Here is a 14,224-nt window from a genome sequence, read left to right as displayed (position 1 = left end):
TTCCAGCAATAGCAATTAGTACGCGTAGTGCAACGGATAGCTCCCAAATTTCATGTAACATCGGCTAAATTGGTTTCCGCTGATCCCGAAGAAGAAGTATCGTCGATTTTATTACGGGCCGATCGTATACAGCCCCCTTTCGCGCGTTCGACGGGATTATTATTTATTATCGACACGTTGTTGTTTATCGGCTCGATTTTTCTGACAGATGAGTTTCGCGACTGATTACATCCAATTATTCGCGTTTATGCATTACGATCGATTAAGCTAAAACGATATAAACAGTCATTTACACCTGTGTTATTTTTACCTTATCGCGCGATGTATCAGCTGATTCCTCTGCGGCAAAAGCACCGCAGGTTCATATTATTACGCTTCTTCGGGAGGTTGTGCGCGTAATAGAACGATCGCGGTTTTTCTTAATGACGGTATTATATACACGATAACTCGGAGTTTCACCGTGGATTCGAACAAACTACTAGATATCCGATACTCCTCGCACAGTTGTAAGACTTAAGCTTCTCCAAAGTCCGTTTCGGATCTAGTTACAGCTGTAGCTATAGAGTCAGTAAAATCACATGATCGAGCAAAGCAGAAAAATAAATAGTTAATTATATGCAATTTTAATTTCCGATTGACACGCGAACGAAAATTTCTTTCCGAGCGTAACACTAATTTTACACTTTATGACAAAATTCTCTCGTAAAAACTCATGCGAGGATTATTAATATTATAAAATAGACTTGAGTCATATTTTATTTCTGCATTCATAACACCAGCAATGTAATATGAAACTGATTGCCCGATCACGATAATACGGATTTTTATATCGTTTGCTGTTTGAACAAGTTGCAGCTTATGCTATGTATAACGCATAATTGTGCAATTAAGCTGATAATTATCGTATTATAAAGGCGCGGCCAGGGTGGAATTTGAAACCTCTAGTTATGCTAAGGAGACGGCACTTTTTGCGCGTTTTGTGTAGGGACCCTATATGATCATATTCTTTATTAGCAGCATTAATTAATTTGTTCTTTAATTTATATTCAGTTAAAGACAGTTCTGTCACGATTCTAATATATCTATATGAGATTTTCATGTGTTCTGTTCTATTATAGTTTTTCTATAATTCTATGATTCTATACTTTTTCATTTTTAAAACAGTATTAATTAACGTTTTATTAATTAATTTTATTCACTTAAAGGCACGCTAATAAAACTTGCAAAAAATCACAGATATGGTTTTAATTAATTCCGTCATACATATACTTGCTGATTTATTAGCCTTTTATTAGCTTTTCATTTTTAATCGTCTTATTTATCGGTATATTTATGTTTTAATCTATCCTAGGTTTATTTTATAAACCGGTCGGGGTTTTTGCCGAAGCGTGGTCTTCGCGCGACTTAATTGTAACATTGTTTCGCTGTTTTTATTGGAGGATCTTCGCCGTAAAAGCGAAATACCGCCTTTTTGTCCCGGCCGGGAGCTCGTTTCCGCAATTAAATCACCGGGTCACTCGATTAATGCATCCCTTCGCTTTCGCTACGCGCGGTCACCTCTTTTGCATTCGCGCGCGCGAATTCCACGCGGCATCAATCATCTACACATATATATATATATATATATATATATATATATATATATATATATATATACACCCGGTTGCGGCCCTTCGATCAATTCTCGCGGGCGCCCGATAACAAGCAAGGAGACCGGAGGTTTTTTTCAATCTCCCGGAACGTCGCGCGAGAAAGGGGCGATGTCGATGGAAAAGGTCAGCCTGGCAAAAAGCTACTCCATCATGCGCCCCAGAATGCACGCTGAAATAACGCGTCACGGTATATCGCATGCACGTGGTTTATGATTACACACCGCCTTCTCGTTCCTCCACCCTCATTAACATTATTATGCGGCGCGAGGCGATGTGTTGTTTTATGATCCGAGACGGGAGCCTGGTGCATGCAAATAAAACTTTCATAAACGTACGAAGGAGGAGTCACGTGTTGCGTTTGAGAGGCAATAACATTTTCCCGAATTTAGACTAGAGACAGTAAAAGATGTCCAACTTTTCAAATCTTTGACGATTTCGGTTACGAATGCACTTACGTTTACTTCGCTTTTCGTAACGAGATATCTCCGAACGAAACCCAACGCGACACGCGAGAGGATTCGGGTGTATCTCAGGTGTTAACCGGCTGACCTCTCCAGTTATAGTAACACGTAGCGTAATATACGACGATAGCGAACAATGGCGGCGTTATACGGCAGTACGAAATTAGATTAGATAGATCTTGGTCGAGTAATGCGACCTCGCCCGCGGGAACGAGTTTACACGAGCTAACGAACAGCACGTCGCCATCGTAAGCGTTACACGACCCTCGTGTAACTAATCGCACAGTTAATCGCGCTTTTGGCGCGTTACACGCGTTGCCACATTGCGAAAATATGTTTCTCCTCTTCTCTTTTTCCCTTCTTTATCCTCCTCCCTTCGCTATCCCCATCCTGTTTGTGCCGTTATATAGCTGGTAAATAGGACGTAAAACGCGGTATTAATTAAACCCACTAAGCTTTGATGACCCCTGTTCCGCAGGTCGTTTTTAAAAAATCCCAGGCTTTTTTATTAAACGGACCTTTTTTGCGCGTATATTCGACTAATTTCATTAATGACGCGAAAAATGATAAAAATGTGAGATTATATTTTCGTGGATATATATTATATGCATATTTCGTCGACGATGCTCATCGTGTTATTGTTATAAACAGTCGCAATTCGATTCGTCGAACGCGCTTCGATGTTTTAATAAGGATAACGAAACCGGGCAAGATTGTACCGAAATATCTCAAGATGTTTTCTCTCTCGCCCTCGTAAAAATGTCACGCGTGTTATTTTTACGTAATGGAATGCTACTTATATCTATGAATACAATTCCAAATGTCAAAAACCTCGACTTTTTTAGAACTTTGCAGATGCTGGCCTAGTTTAATCAGTTCTTCGATTTTTATTCGTACCGTGAAAAATTTGCAAATTTTTTAATACGGTCACAAGATCCGGGCAAGCAAATTTCATGACGGATAATCTTGGTTCGCCATGAGGGAATAATCCCGATAAAACTTTCTCTCCGGGGAGTGGCTTTTTAAGCGCCTTTCCGGAAGTTGCTCTCCGGAAGCCGTTGTCCCGGCAGCATTTTTCACCATCGTCGTAAAATATTACTCCGTCGAGCTTCGATCCGGTTGCTTCAAGAGAGACGTCATTCTCGCATGACGTCCTTCGGGGGATCCGGAGAGAAAATAAATTGATCGTTACTCCTGTCGGGACTCTCTCGTTCGGTGTCCCTGTGTTGTCGCGAATAATACCGTCAATAATTTCGCCTGATCCCGCACTCTGATTTCCGATAACAAATTTTCCGAGGCTCAAACACGCCGCTGCAATAACGCGCGAGTGTAAGCGCGAGCGAGAGAGGGCTATCAGGCCGAGGCGAATCCTCGGGTCGACACGCGGTCCAGAAGAGAGGGTGAGGAACGAAAACGAAAAGCAATTATTTAAATGCGTTCTACAGCGCGAGGGTCGCTTGTACGTTCGCGGCACGATCGAACGCCATTTCCCTCAATTCCCCTTTTTTCCTATCCATCGCGGCACTTCCGTCCCCTTTTCTCATACTTTTTCTATTTAAAGATACAAAAAAAGGACCGCGTTCAAAAGTCGCTACATTCGAAATTGTCGACAGAAATTCGAGAGAAAAGGGCTCGAGCGGTGATTAATCAATTCGTTCGAAGTGGCGAATGCTATTAAGTAACGACGAGGATCAGATGTGAGATAATTCCTGTTTTCGTAACTTGGAGTTTCTCCGTTTTCCTATGGATCAAATAATACCCTCTCCGTTTTAGCACGCGGATCTTTCACGCCACCCCAGCTTTCCCTCAAAACGCGAAACTAGTTTGTTTTAATGGCGGCGATGCCTCGTACCTACCTACGTATCAGTTGTACGAGTTCGGATTCACGCCATGCCGATGATAAAACGGGGCCTGCAAAACGGAAGTTACGAAAGTCGGCGCTGGCGGGTCGACAACGGCTTCCTCGTAACTCGATTAGCGGCTCGCGGTGTAATATAAAATCTAGGCCGTCACCGGAAGCCGTAAGACTAATAGAAAAAAGCCGCACTCTGCCTTTTATATACGTATACAACGGCGCGGTTGCGCGCGTCCGCTATTCATGGCTTCCTTTTTTTTGTTCGACGGTGTCGCTTTGTTGAAGCATCGCGTTTGCATCTCTGTGGGAGGCTTCTCTCACCTGCATTAGACACAAATTTCATGTATCGCGTGTTATATCTTATGTATACCATCTAAAAGAATTTTTTTCCCTATCTCTCCGGTTTAATTCTTTTATACGTGTCTTTTATTTCACCAAATTTACGAGCGCATTCTCGAGACCGCTCGTCCTTCTCCGGTTCGTTTCGCCCAAAGTACGTAGTAAATTGAAAGAATTTTTCTCGAACGTCCGCGAATTTTTGCTCAATCGAGTTTTCGGGCAGCGCCCACGTCCCGTGATAAAAGGGGACGTATACGTTCGTGGGACTTGAAAATAAAGCACGGTATATCGAAAGAGACGGAGAATAACGCATGGCAAAATCTGGAGGCTGTAATTTCGTCGAGTTCACAAAAAAAAGAGTTCATTCTTGAACGCTATTTGATTGATTTAAGCATAGAATGCTCTTTGTAATCACAAATTTTCATTTGCCTTAATAATAAATAAGTTTGTGTGAAGTATATTTTATCTTTAAGATATATTCTTGTTTGAAAAATCGCATATGGTAAAAACAAACTTAGTCACATTTGAACTAAGAATTATTATATATACTTGAAAGTACCGCTTATATCCGATGCTCACTTGTCCTTGCAATATTTATAAGTAAATTTCAGCTTCAACCAAGAATATTTTGCACTTTGTTTTAAGGATAAATTATCCTTTATCCAAAATTATTTATATTTGGCGCTATTATCAGGATAAAATATATTTGAATCAATGCATATTTGCATTCTTTCAAGGATACTGTTTTTTCTGTGTTCGTTTCATCGGACCGATCTTTGTCTCTTCTACCCTCTTTACGGGATTTTACCGAGGCGAGAGTCATCGTGCAAAGTGCCAGCGTTTTGTCGTGTGTCCCGCCATAATAGATATATCCTCCCTCGTTTTCGATCGTTATTTACGCGCGTCGCGTATTATTAATGGATGGACATTTCGTTAATCGCTGCTGCATCCATTGTTACAGGTCTCATCAGCACCAGCGGCAGGAAGCTCGACCGCGAGAATCAAGCGGAACACGTGTTGGAGGTGAGTCAAAAGCTGGGAATTTTATTGTTTTTCTTGTCTCTCTTGAAAATTCTCTCGCGACGAATGTGAACTGAAACGCCCGCGAGCAAACTTGCATCGGAGAATGGAAACGGATTCGAAAACGTGTCGTCGGCACCGATTTAAACGACGATTTAATCGCTCGCAGTCGTTTGAGCAAATTGTATTCCCTAATGGTGCACTAATGCTAACAGCTGATAGATAGATTAGTGTACCGCGCCTTTCCTCTCTTTTCGCTTTCTCATCCATTCGCAATTCCATTTCTCGACGATACTGTCGACAAAGTTCTAGAACTGCCACGTTTCTGTGCTTTCTCTCTTTACTCCAACGGCTCTCCCTCAATATTGTCAGAGTGGAAATGAGGAAGAAAATCGCATCTTTCGTGAGATTGAAAAGTAAAATGAGGAAAATCTGCTGCCTCCGACGATAAAAGCGAGAAGGCCAACTTGAGAGTGAGAAAAGGGGTAGTATGAACGCGGGGGAGGCCGAGGGTGGCTGCGGAAAACGAATGGAGGGCTTGGGACAACGACAGAAAGAGAGAAGGGTGTAGGTTGAAGAGGATGAGGAGGCTTTGGATGGAACCGAGTTGAAAAGGTACAGCGGTCCGCGTTAAGATGGTAGAAGAAAAAGGGTCATGGGGTGAGACACGAGGGAGAGACGAGACATTTCTCCGGGGAAAGTCGCCTTTCGGGGAATTTCCACCTGCATCGGGATTAAAAAGGCGCGCTCGCGCGATAGTCTCACGTCGTATACGACGATAGACACTGAAATTTCGCCGGAACGATAAAAGCGAGCGAGCGGATCGATGCCAATTTCACCGAGAGGCTTCCGCCGCGGCTGTAGAATCGAAGTGAATGCGATTGATAGGATAAACGATCCCTATAACCTTACCCGCACGTACGCCTCTATGTATCGTTTTTGGAATTTACACGTAATTGATGGAGTCGCCAAATCATCCGGAACGCGATTTCGCACCATCATAATTAATTAAGATTACTTTGCAGTTTTGTGCCTAGATGAGTTTATAAATTAGCTAGATAAAGATAAGATGAAAATATGGAAATTGATCTCTTAGTTAGGATGAAGATGATTTTGTGTTTTAAACATGTCTAGATAAATGATAAAATTGTAATATGGCGATTCATCTAGAGATAACTTCCAGATAATATTATTTTTTTTAAATTGCTTCTGTAAACACAGTTATCAAAAAATGTAAATTATAAAGACATTTTTCTTTTTCATCTAAGATGCAGATATAGATAATAGGTACATATTTTTATTATCTATATAAAAATAAGATAACGTCAAACTTTTATCTAGATGATCATCTGTATAATTTTACTTAGACAACAGCAAACACTGTTAATTTGACGGCTTGGCAAGAAAGAGGAGAAAATTTTTGGTGTAAAACAAGATGTTGAGGAGGAGATTAATTTGATAATCGACAAAAGAATGCAATAATATGAGTGAAGCGCATAAGAGATACATCGTGCACTTATATGAATGTCGTCCCATAAGTTTTAAAGATTCACGCACATGAATCTCGCGGTTTCACCTTGATCGTGAAAGTTATAATACGTCTCTCTCTCTCTCTTTGGATATTATTCCGGCTCTATTGCAGTTTCTAACAAACTTACAGCAGCGTTACTTGTTTGATACCACTTTGGCGTTGTCGCATTAAGGAAAGTTTTGCAAATAAAATCACGGATAGAGCTTCTTGCCTTCATTCCATTTCTGGAAAAGAAAACCATTTTACGATGTTTTCCACATTCTCCTTCAAAGTAATATAATAAAAAGCGCAGTGATTATGTGATATCTAAAGTATACGATTTACATTTACGTCGTTCGTAAAATTTCATAGAAATTGCAAATTTAATATTTGCGAAATTATTATGATCATGACATCACATTTTAAAACAAAATTTAAAGCAATTTGTACAACAATTTATACATTATTTTTAAACACATTCCAAAATTACCTTATTTATTCAGAATAAAAGCGATTTTAATGCTGTAAAATCGTATCAAGTAATAATATAAGTATGCTGTCTTCTAAGCTGGGCAATAGAGCCAAGGAAACGAAACGAAAAATTAATTAAACGGAACTGTATCTCAATTTGAGATCCCAAAGTTCCACATATAAATTAATTTCGAAACTTACATATGGAGAAATAAGCGAGAAAAATATAGGTCCGAAAAGTCGCTGAAGCGGGAATCGAACCCGCGTCTTTCACTTTCCGGGCGACTGCTCTTACCGTTTCGTTTCGTTTCCTTGGCTCTATTGCCCAGCTTAGAAGGCAGCATACTTATATTATTTATATTGAGAGCCGATAAAAATATTTATTTCTGAGTTTATTCACGCCTTGGGCTAATCACGGCGGTATTTACTAACATCTACTAAAAAGGCAAATGAAAAATATAGGATCGAAAGGGTCTGAATAGCTTAGTTGGTAAGAGCAGTCGCCCGGAAAGTGAAAGACGCGGGTTCGATTCCCGCTTCAGCGACTTTTCGGACCTATATTTTTCTCGCTTATTTCTCCATATGTAAGTTTCGAAATTAATTTATATGTGGAACTTTGGGATCTCAAATTGAGATACAGTTCCGTTTAATTAATTTTTCGTTTCGTTTCCTTGGCTCTATTGCCCAGCTTAGAAGACAGCATACTTATATTATTTATATTGAGAGCCGATAAAAATATTTATTTCTGAACGTATCAAGTAATGTTTAAAAAAAATGAATACATGGACCACACATTACGGTGGCAAAGTGTTTCGTAATTAACATGAGCATACGCTCGCCCTAAATTAAATTGCGCGTTATCGGTTTTAATGGCCGCGTTCTCTCGCTCGTTCACACGTTGGGCGCAATTTAAATTTTCAACACCCTCATCGACCGAATTAAATGCACTTAATAGCAGCACATAATATCGAAAATCAAAGCGAACCTGCGACGCTCTTGTATTTTAATAATTTAGTGTCGACATTTGTTATACTGTGTAAGAAGGTTGACGTTACGAAACTGACGGCGCTATTTGCATCTCGAATAGGATAATATTTCAAATTCATTTCGGAACAAATGACATTTTCCGCAAAATACACAACGGACAGAATGAAAGACTTTCTGACATTTAAGCTCGCCTCGTATGGGTCTGATTTCGTTAGACATCATTACGGAAATTCTCCGACGACTCCGTGCCGCGACCAGGAAATCACTTTAAGAGGCTTTGATCCTCCGATGCGGGTTGTTAACAGCGTGTTTGTGTTCGTAACCGAGTTAAATGAGTCTCGGCTCTAGAAACAAGAGTTCGTGAAAACGATCGTCTCCCCCGTGGCCTCTCCTGCCACCTTCTTGTAGAGAAACTTGCGCAATTTCACAAAGTCTTCCCGCTGCGAATAATTAATGAGTATACAGAGTGCTTTCTTTTTTCTCATAAGCTTTACCGATTACCCCTTCATTATCAATCGCGCGGATTAAATTTCTTATTCAAATCGAGCACGCGTCGAGGACGAGGAAATATTTATGAAATTAATACAAGTTTAATGACAGGTTTTCCCAAACATGTTCTCCCGAATGAAATGAAATTTACGTGAAGAGTTATGCGCGTCACGCGATGACAACTACATATATATAAAGAAAAGGATTTTATTTCTCTATTGATATTCCGTGCATTCGGTTAAAAGGGAAGGGGACGCATGGAATATATTCGATTCTCCCTCTATATTACTTCTCTTTTCCTATACTAGTTAAAACTCGGTTTTATTTTCGAATAGCATATCTATCGCATCGTCACTGTAACTATGTTGATTCAAGGATTGGCGAAATTGATATCGGGCTGAAATAGCGTTTATTGGCAGCATGCGCATCTAAACTAGGCGCATATCCCGTAGATTCCGCGCTTTCGGATCGTTAGACTTGCTTTTTATGGCGCTCCCGCTCGCTCGCCAAACTCGTTTATCTGTCATCGATATGCCGTTTAACCGATATGTATAAATGATGTCAAAGAGCGGGACGTTGGCCGCGCCGGTATATTTTGGCATGAAAGGTCAGCCGACGACCCGGTACGAAGTGACCTCGGACAACTGTGTCCCCCTTTTTCATAATTCCACACATAATTTACGGATCCCGACTGCATCCTCATGGTCGTGCCCTGTCACGAAGAGACATTTTTTCACTACGCGTATCTCGCGCTTCCAGCTACCTTTTTTACATACCGTATAATTCGTAAAGAGCTCGATAAATCTAAAACGTGCGGATAATATCGTTTCGATTCACGTAAAATCAATAACAGAACGTCGTGTTCCTTCGCTTTAGAATTGAACAAATTTGAGTAATCCGAAATAAAATTAGATTGTAATAGAAGGTATAAAGAAATTGGAGTCCAATATTGTATATATGCACCTAGTGCACCCTGAAAGGCTTCATTGACGTAATCATTATCTGTTACTGGCAAACGTAATATTGAAGCGACTGACGTTTTTTTCGTTCAAGCTTCCGATGACCTTTTGTTGCAAAGGTGCGCTTTAGGCGCTCCTTCTGATATTCAAAGTAAGCCAGAAAGTTGCTTACTATCGTAGAACAGACAGTCGACTCTCTACTAAGTACTGCCTGAAGCATCGGCTTGAGAATATTTCATCGAAATTTATGATCGACCAGGCGTACTTGAATGCAAATCGACGTCGTCGATAGATAATCCATGAGAAAGAGCACGTAAGAATCAATTTTCAGCTCACGTACCACTCTTATAGGCGCAGCAAATTTTTTATTTAATTTCCCATCTCTAGCCTGCCTTCTGAAACAGTAAAAAGGGAATTCCAGGGGAATGGAAAATAAAAAGAAAATGAAAATCGTCTTAAAAAATGATAATATACATTTTTTATAGAATCTCCATTTGAGTGCGCAATTTCTTTCCGCTATCAAGTACCCCTTTTTAATTTTTTTACAAAATATTTTTATCTCCACAAATATAAAAATTCGGCCGAGTCCAATCGCATCTCCTCGCTTTCTCCTTGAAAGTACTTCTCGCGATCGATAACGTCTCGTACCTCGACGAAAGCTCTGTGCGTAAGTTCCGGCGATTCGCGAAGAATCATCCCTCGGCCGAGAAGTTTTTGCCGCAGTCTTATTAATAGGCGCGATTTTTCACGGTCTTCTCCCGACACCGCCGTCCGAGAAATATACCCCTTTCTTTAGACGCACGCGGACATATTTCAAGTACGCCGCCAGGCGCGTTTTCACTATGCGCCGCGTATATTAATAAGGGCGGGTACGAATCGGCCCTTCGCGCTATCCTTCACGAGGTCTCTTCTCTTTTTCGCGGAGCTATATACGCTTCCGCTCCGGAACGCAATGCGTTATTATAATACACGCCGATTTTCCTCGACAATCCCGCGTCGGAGATAAATGCCGTGCTCGCTCAGCGTCTTTTGCGGATGATTAATGCTCGATTCATCCCTTCATAGTTTCATAGGCGAATATGCGCGAATCTAATTACCTTGCGTTTGCCTTGTTGCTTCTGCATACAATTATTGGAAAAGATAAATGTGTCAAAGTTACCTTTTATATCTCTCATCCAATTTTGAATATTCAGTTTAGGTATTCGGAAGATGTGTGTCGAAAATGTTTGTGTTAAAAATAGACGGTGGAAAAAGAGGGAAAAAATCGATAAGCGGCGGATAAAGTCGAAAGAAAGCGGAAACTCGAAGAGCTTTCTTCGCCGGTTCCTCTTCCCTTAACATTCCACTCTTGTCTGCCTTCGCTACGAAACCCTTCGTTTTACTGCCGGTGTCGCTCGGACACTCAGAAACATCACTGAAGTCGCTTAATTGACATTCTTCCTACCGTCTTTCGCGCACTGTCGTCGTTGAGGATTATCGTCGCGACGCCCGGCTCTCGATGTCTGGATCTTTCTTGCAGCGCAATGGAAACTTCCGCCTTGGTGCACGTGACGTTACCGTGACAATGAGAGAGCACTGCGCGATGCCGTTGTCAAAGGAACCGAGAAACAATAGGGTAGTATCTTATAGGGTGGCTCCTTTCGTATTTCGCTCGGGAATAAGGAGTTTCTTCGTATCTCGGAGAAAGAACATCTCGGGAGAGAAACGAATGCAAAAGTATATCTCGAATTCTCACCGTGTACACATGTGATAAACTTGCAAATATTTTGCGCGGCGCGGATGAAAAAAATAATCACGCTTCTATATATGGAACAAATAGTACATTTTTTCATATAACGGGATTATTTTTTTACGAATCTCAGATTCCTTGTTTTATACGGTTATATTGTACTACTGCGGATTGGGAGTGTTGTAGAAGCTAATTTTGCAAAGAGTGCCACGTTGTTTTACTAGAGATATGAAAGCATCGACATTAAGAAAATTAATGTTTAGATCTTGCAAAAGTATTCCAATCGGAATATTGTTTGATTCTTTTTTTCAATCTTTTGTTTTCCATTGAAATATAAAGCGCAAAGGAAGAGAAAGGTATATACGTGAAGAAATATAAATACTCTCATTCGCCTGGTTTCTTCTTCTATTTACGTCTCATGGCGCATTGCAAAAAAATCCGCGAGTAGGCAAAAAATAATCATAATAAATATGCAAGAATCTCTACGATGGATATTTCGCGGCATAAATATATTGTGTGTTAAATGAAGGGTGAGATACGAGGTGAATGCGCGAAAGTGATCGTGAAAAATTCGCGCGAGAAAGAAACCGATGCAATTATGCAATCCTCTCGGAGAACCATTGTATCGTGTTTCAAATCGAGATTCAATCGATCGAGGCGCGTTTGATTGCTGAAACTGATCGCGATTTCGATTAGAAAATTATGCTTTGCTTATGAAAGATCCTTGGATGTTTATCATGATGGAATGTTTCCTCAGGAAACCCGATAGCCATCTAGATGAAGCGTATACTCGCCTAGTAATTAGAATTATTAATTACATACCTTAGGAAGCACGCTTTAATTGAAGATAAATTTTATAGTTACGATTAAACAGAGCGAGGTGGGGGAAAAAAGCAAGTACTATCGCGGATGCACACGTCTATTCAGAATTTCAATTATTAACGGCTGCAATTATGCGCGATGCTTTCTCTGATAACATCTTTGGAGTCTCGGCTCATTTATACCAATGAGAAATGAAAATCGCAAATTTCCGACAAAGTTTGAAGGTCTTTGCTGGATATATACCAGATCAATTTTAATTTTATTAATATGTTTAATGTTGGATATATTTGTGCACTCTCAATCTCTCTAAAAAAAACCTCTCCCTTTGAAATTCTTATAAATTTGATGCATCTATTTAATCATATAATTTTATATTTTCTTTAACGTTTCTTCTCATATAGCATCAATCGATAATTTCTGGGAAAATATGCGGGGCGTATCTATAAAGTAAGACATCGAAAAAACGCGCGAATATTCCGAACATCTGGGAAGAAGTTGGCTTTATTCCTATCTCGGATAGTCGTCCTTCAACGTTTATCTAGCCACTTAGCCATCGCGCGGAGTTGCCATAAGCGTTTTCCAATGCCTAACCGGTGGCTAAACGACAGTTCCATCCGCTCGCTACTTTAACAAACTGTTTAAATACGTATTTTTTGCGGGACATTCACCATGTTACGCGACGTTTGATAAAATACGCTTATTAACGAGGAATTTCAAATTTGTGGGCATGATAGCAGTGTACCTGCGGTTCAATATAATCGCTTCTGGAACGTTGCGGCTTCGAATAATGCGTAACAAAGCCAAATTCATAATTTTATCGAATTCGAGCAAATTGTCATGGGTATAACATTGTAGAATGTGGTCATGTTAATTTCAATTTCGGTAATGTATGTATTTAATGTCTATTATTTATACAGTTTAATACAAATTTACAATTATTAGTAAGATGAAAATATATGATGATATATGTATATATCGGTTTTAATTTTATTTTGAAATCTCGCGAGTGAGAATAAAACACAGTTATTTGAAATCGAAATAAAGCCATTTTTACCACTGATGTTTTGGATATCTGCGATTCTTTTGATCTTTTTATTTTATAAATATACTTTGTATAATTTTTCATTTTTAATTTTTATTAATATTTAAATGTGCACATATGGGTTTACAGGAAATAATAATTGATCAGTATTTTATACAAAAATGTGAAATGTTTTAAAAAAAATTTATTATGAATTTTTTATCCACTGAAAAAGAGCGTGCTGCATATGTATTTAATGAATTGTCAATGAAATTTTCAATTTGTATTCTTTCGAAAAACAGAGTGGTGATTTTTTATGATATATATCTTTTAAAGGAAAACAACGGTGATCCATGGCTCACGCACGCAGTCTCATATTCGTATACTAAATCGAATGAATGATTTAACATTTTCCATCAAAATTTGAAAATTGGCAAATGCATCCCTGTTCGTTGCGATCCTGTATCATCTCGACAGGCGAAGTGAATTCATAACCATTGACGGCGGTCCCATGAATAATGAATGTAGTTCGTAACACAATTGCGGCGTCTTTGATCAAACTATCGGCCGCCGGTCCTATTCATCTTTTATGATAATCCATCTATCCATGAAGTTATTTCCGAAATCATACTGTGGACGAAAACATAAATCCTCCGAGCGAACGGTCATCGGAAACAATTACAACCGCGTGAATTAGCGCAAAGCAATCTTTTTCAGACGGTCCGAATTATACAGGTACATGCTTTTCTGCTCCGGTAAGCGAGTGATATTCCCTTAACGATCTGTCGGTTTACTTTCGAAGAGAAAGGGCGGAAAAGTGGAAGAAAGAAGAGAGAGAGGAAAAGATCGGAGAAAACCGCAAAACTCGACTTGCCAAATGAAACGTATTATTGGCGCGAATATCCGTGA

General features: G+C 39.7%; 1 protein-coding gene across 7 annotated transcripts in view; it reads left to right on the top strand.

The window, feature by feature from the left end:
• kug (FAT atypical cadherin kugelei) overlaps window positions 1-14,224 on the top strand; it is a 310,594-nt gene that overhangs the window by 268,017 nt on the left and 28,353 nt on the right. For all 7 annotated transcript variants that reach the window (XM_029316160.2, XM_029316159.2, XM_029316158.2 and 4 more), the window contains exon 6: window positions 5,269-5,330. In XM_029316160.2, the coding sequence (XP_029171993.1) occupies window positions 5,269-5,330 (62 nt within the window). The remainder of the gene's footprint in view (window positions 1-5,268; window positions 5,331-14,224) is intronic.

This window comes from Nylanderia fulva, unplaced genomic scaffold (assembly GCF_048542155.1).
Source record: "Nylanderia fulva isolate GAGA-0341 unplaced genomic scaffold, ASM4854215v1 Scaffold7, whole genome shotgun sequence".
NCBI lineage: Eukaryota > Metazoa > Arthropoda > Insecta > Hymenoptera > Formicidae > Nylanderia > Nylanderia fulva.
Note: the sequence above shows the minus strand (reverse complement) of the source record. Positions and strands in the feature narration are given on the sequence as shown.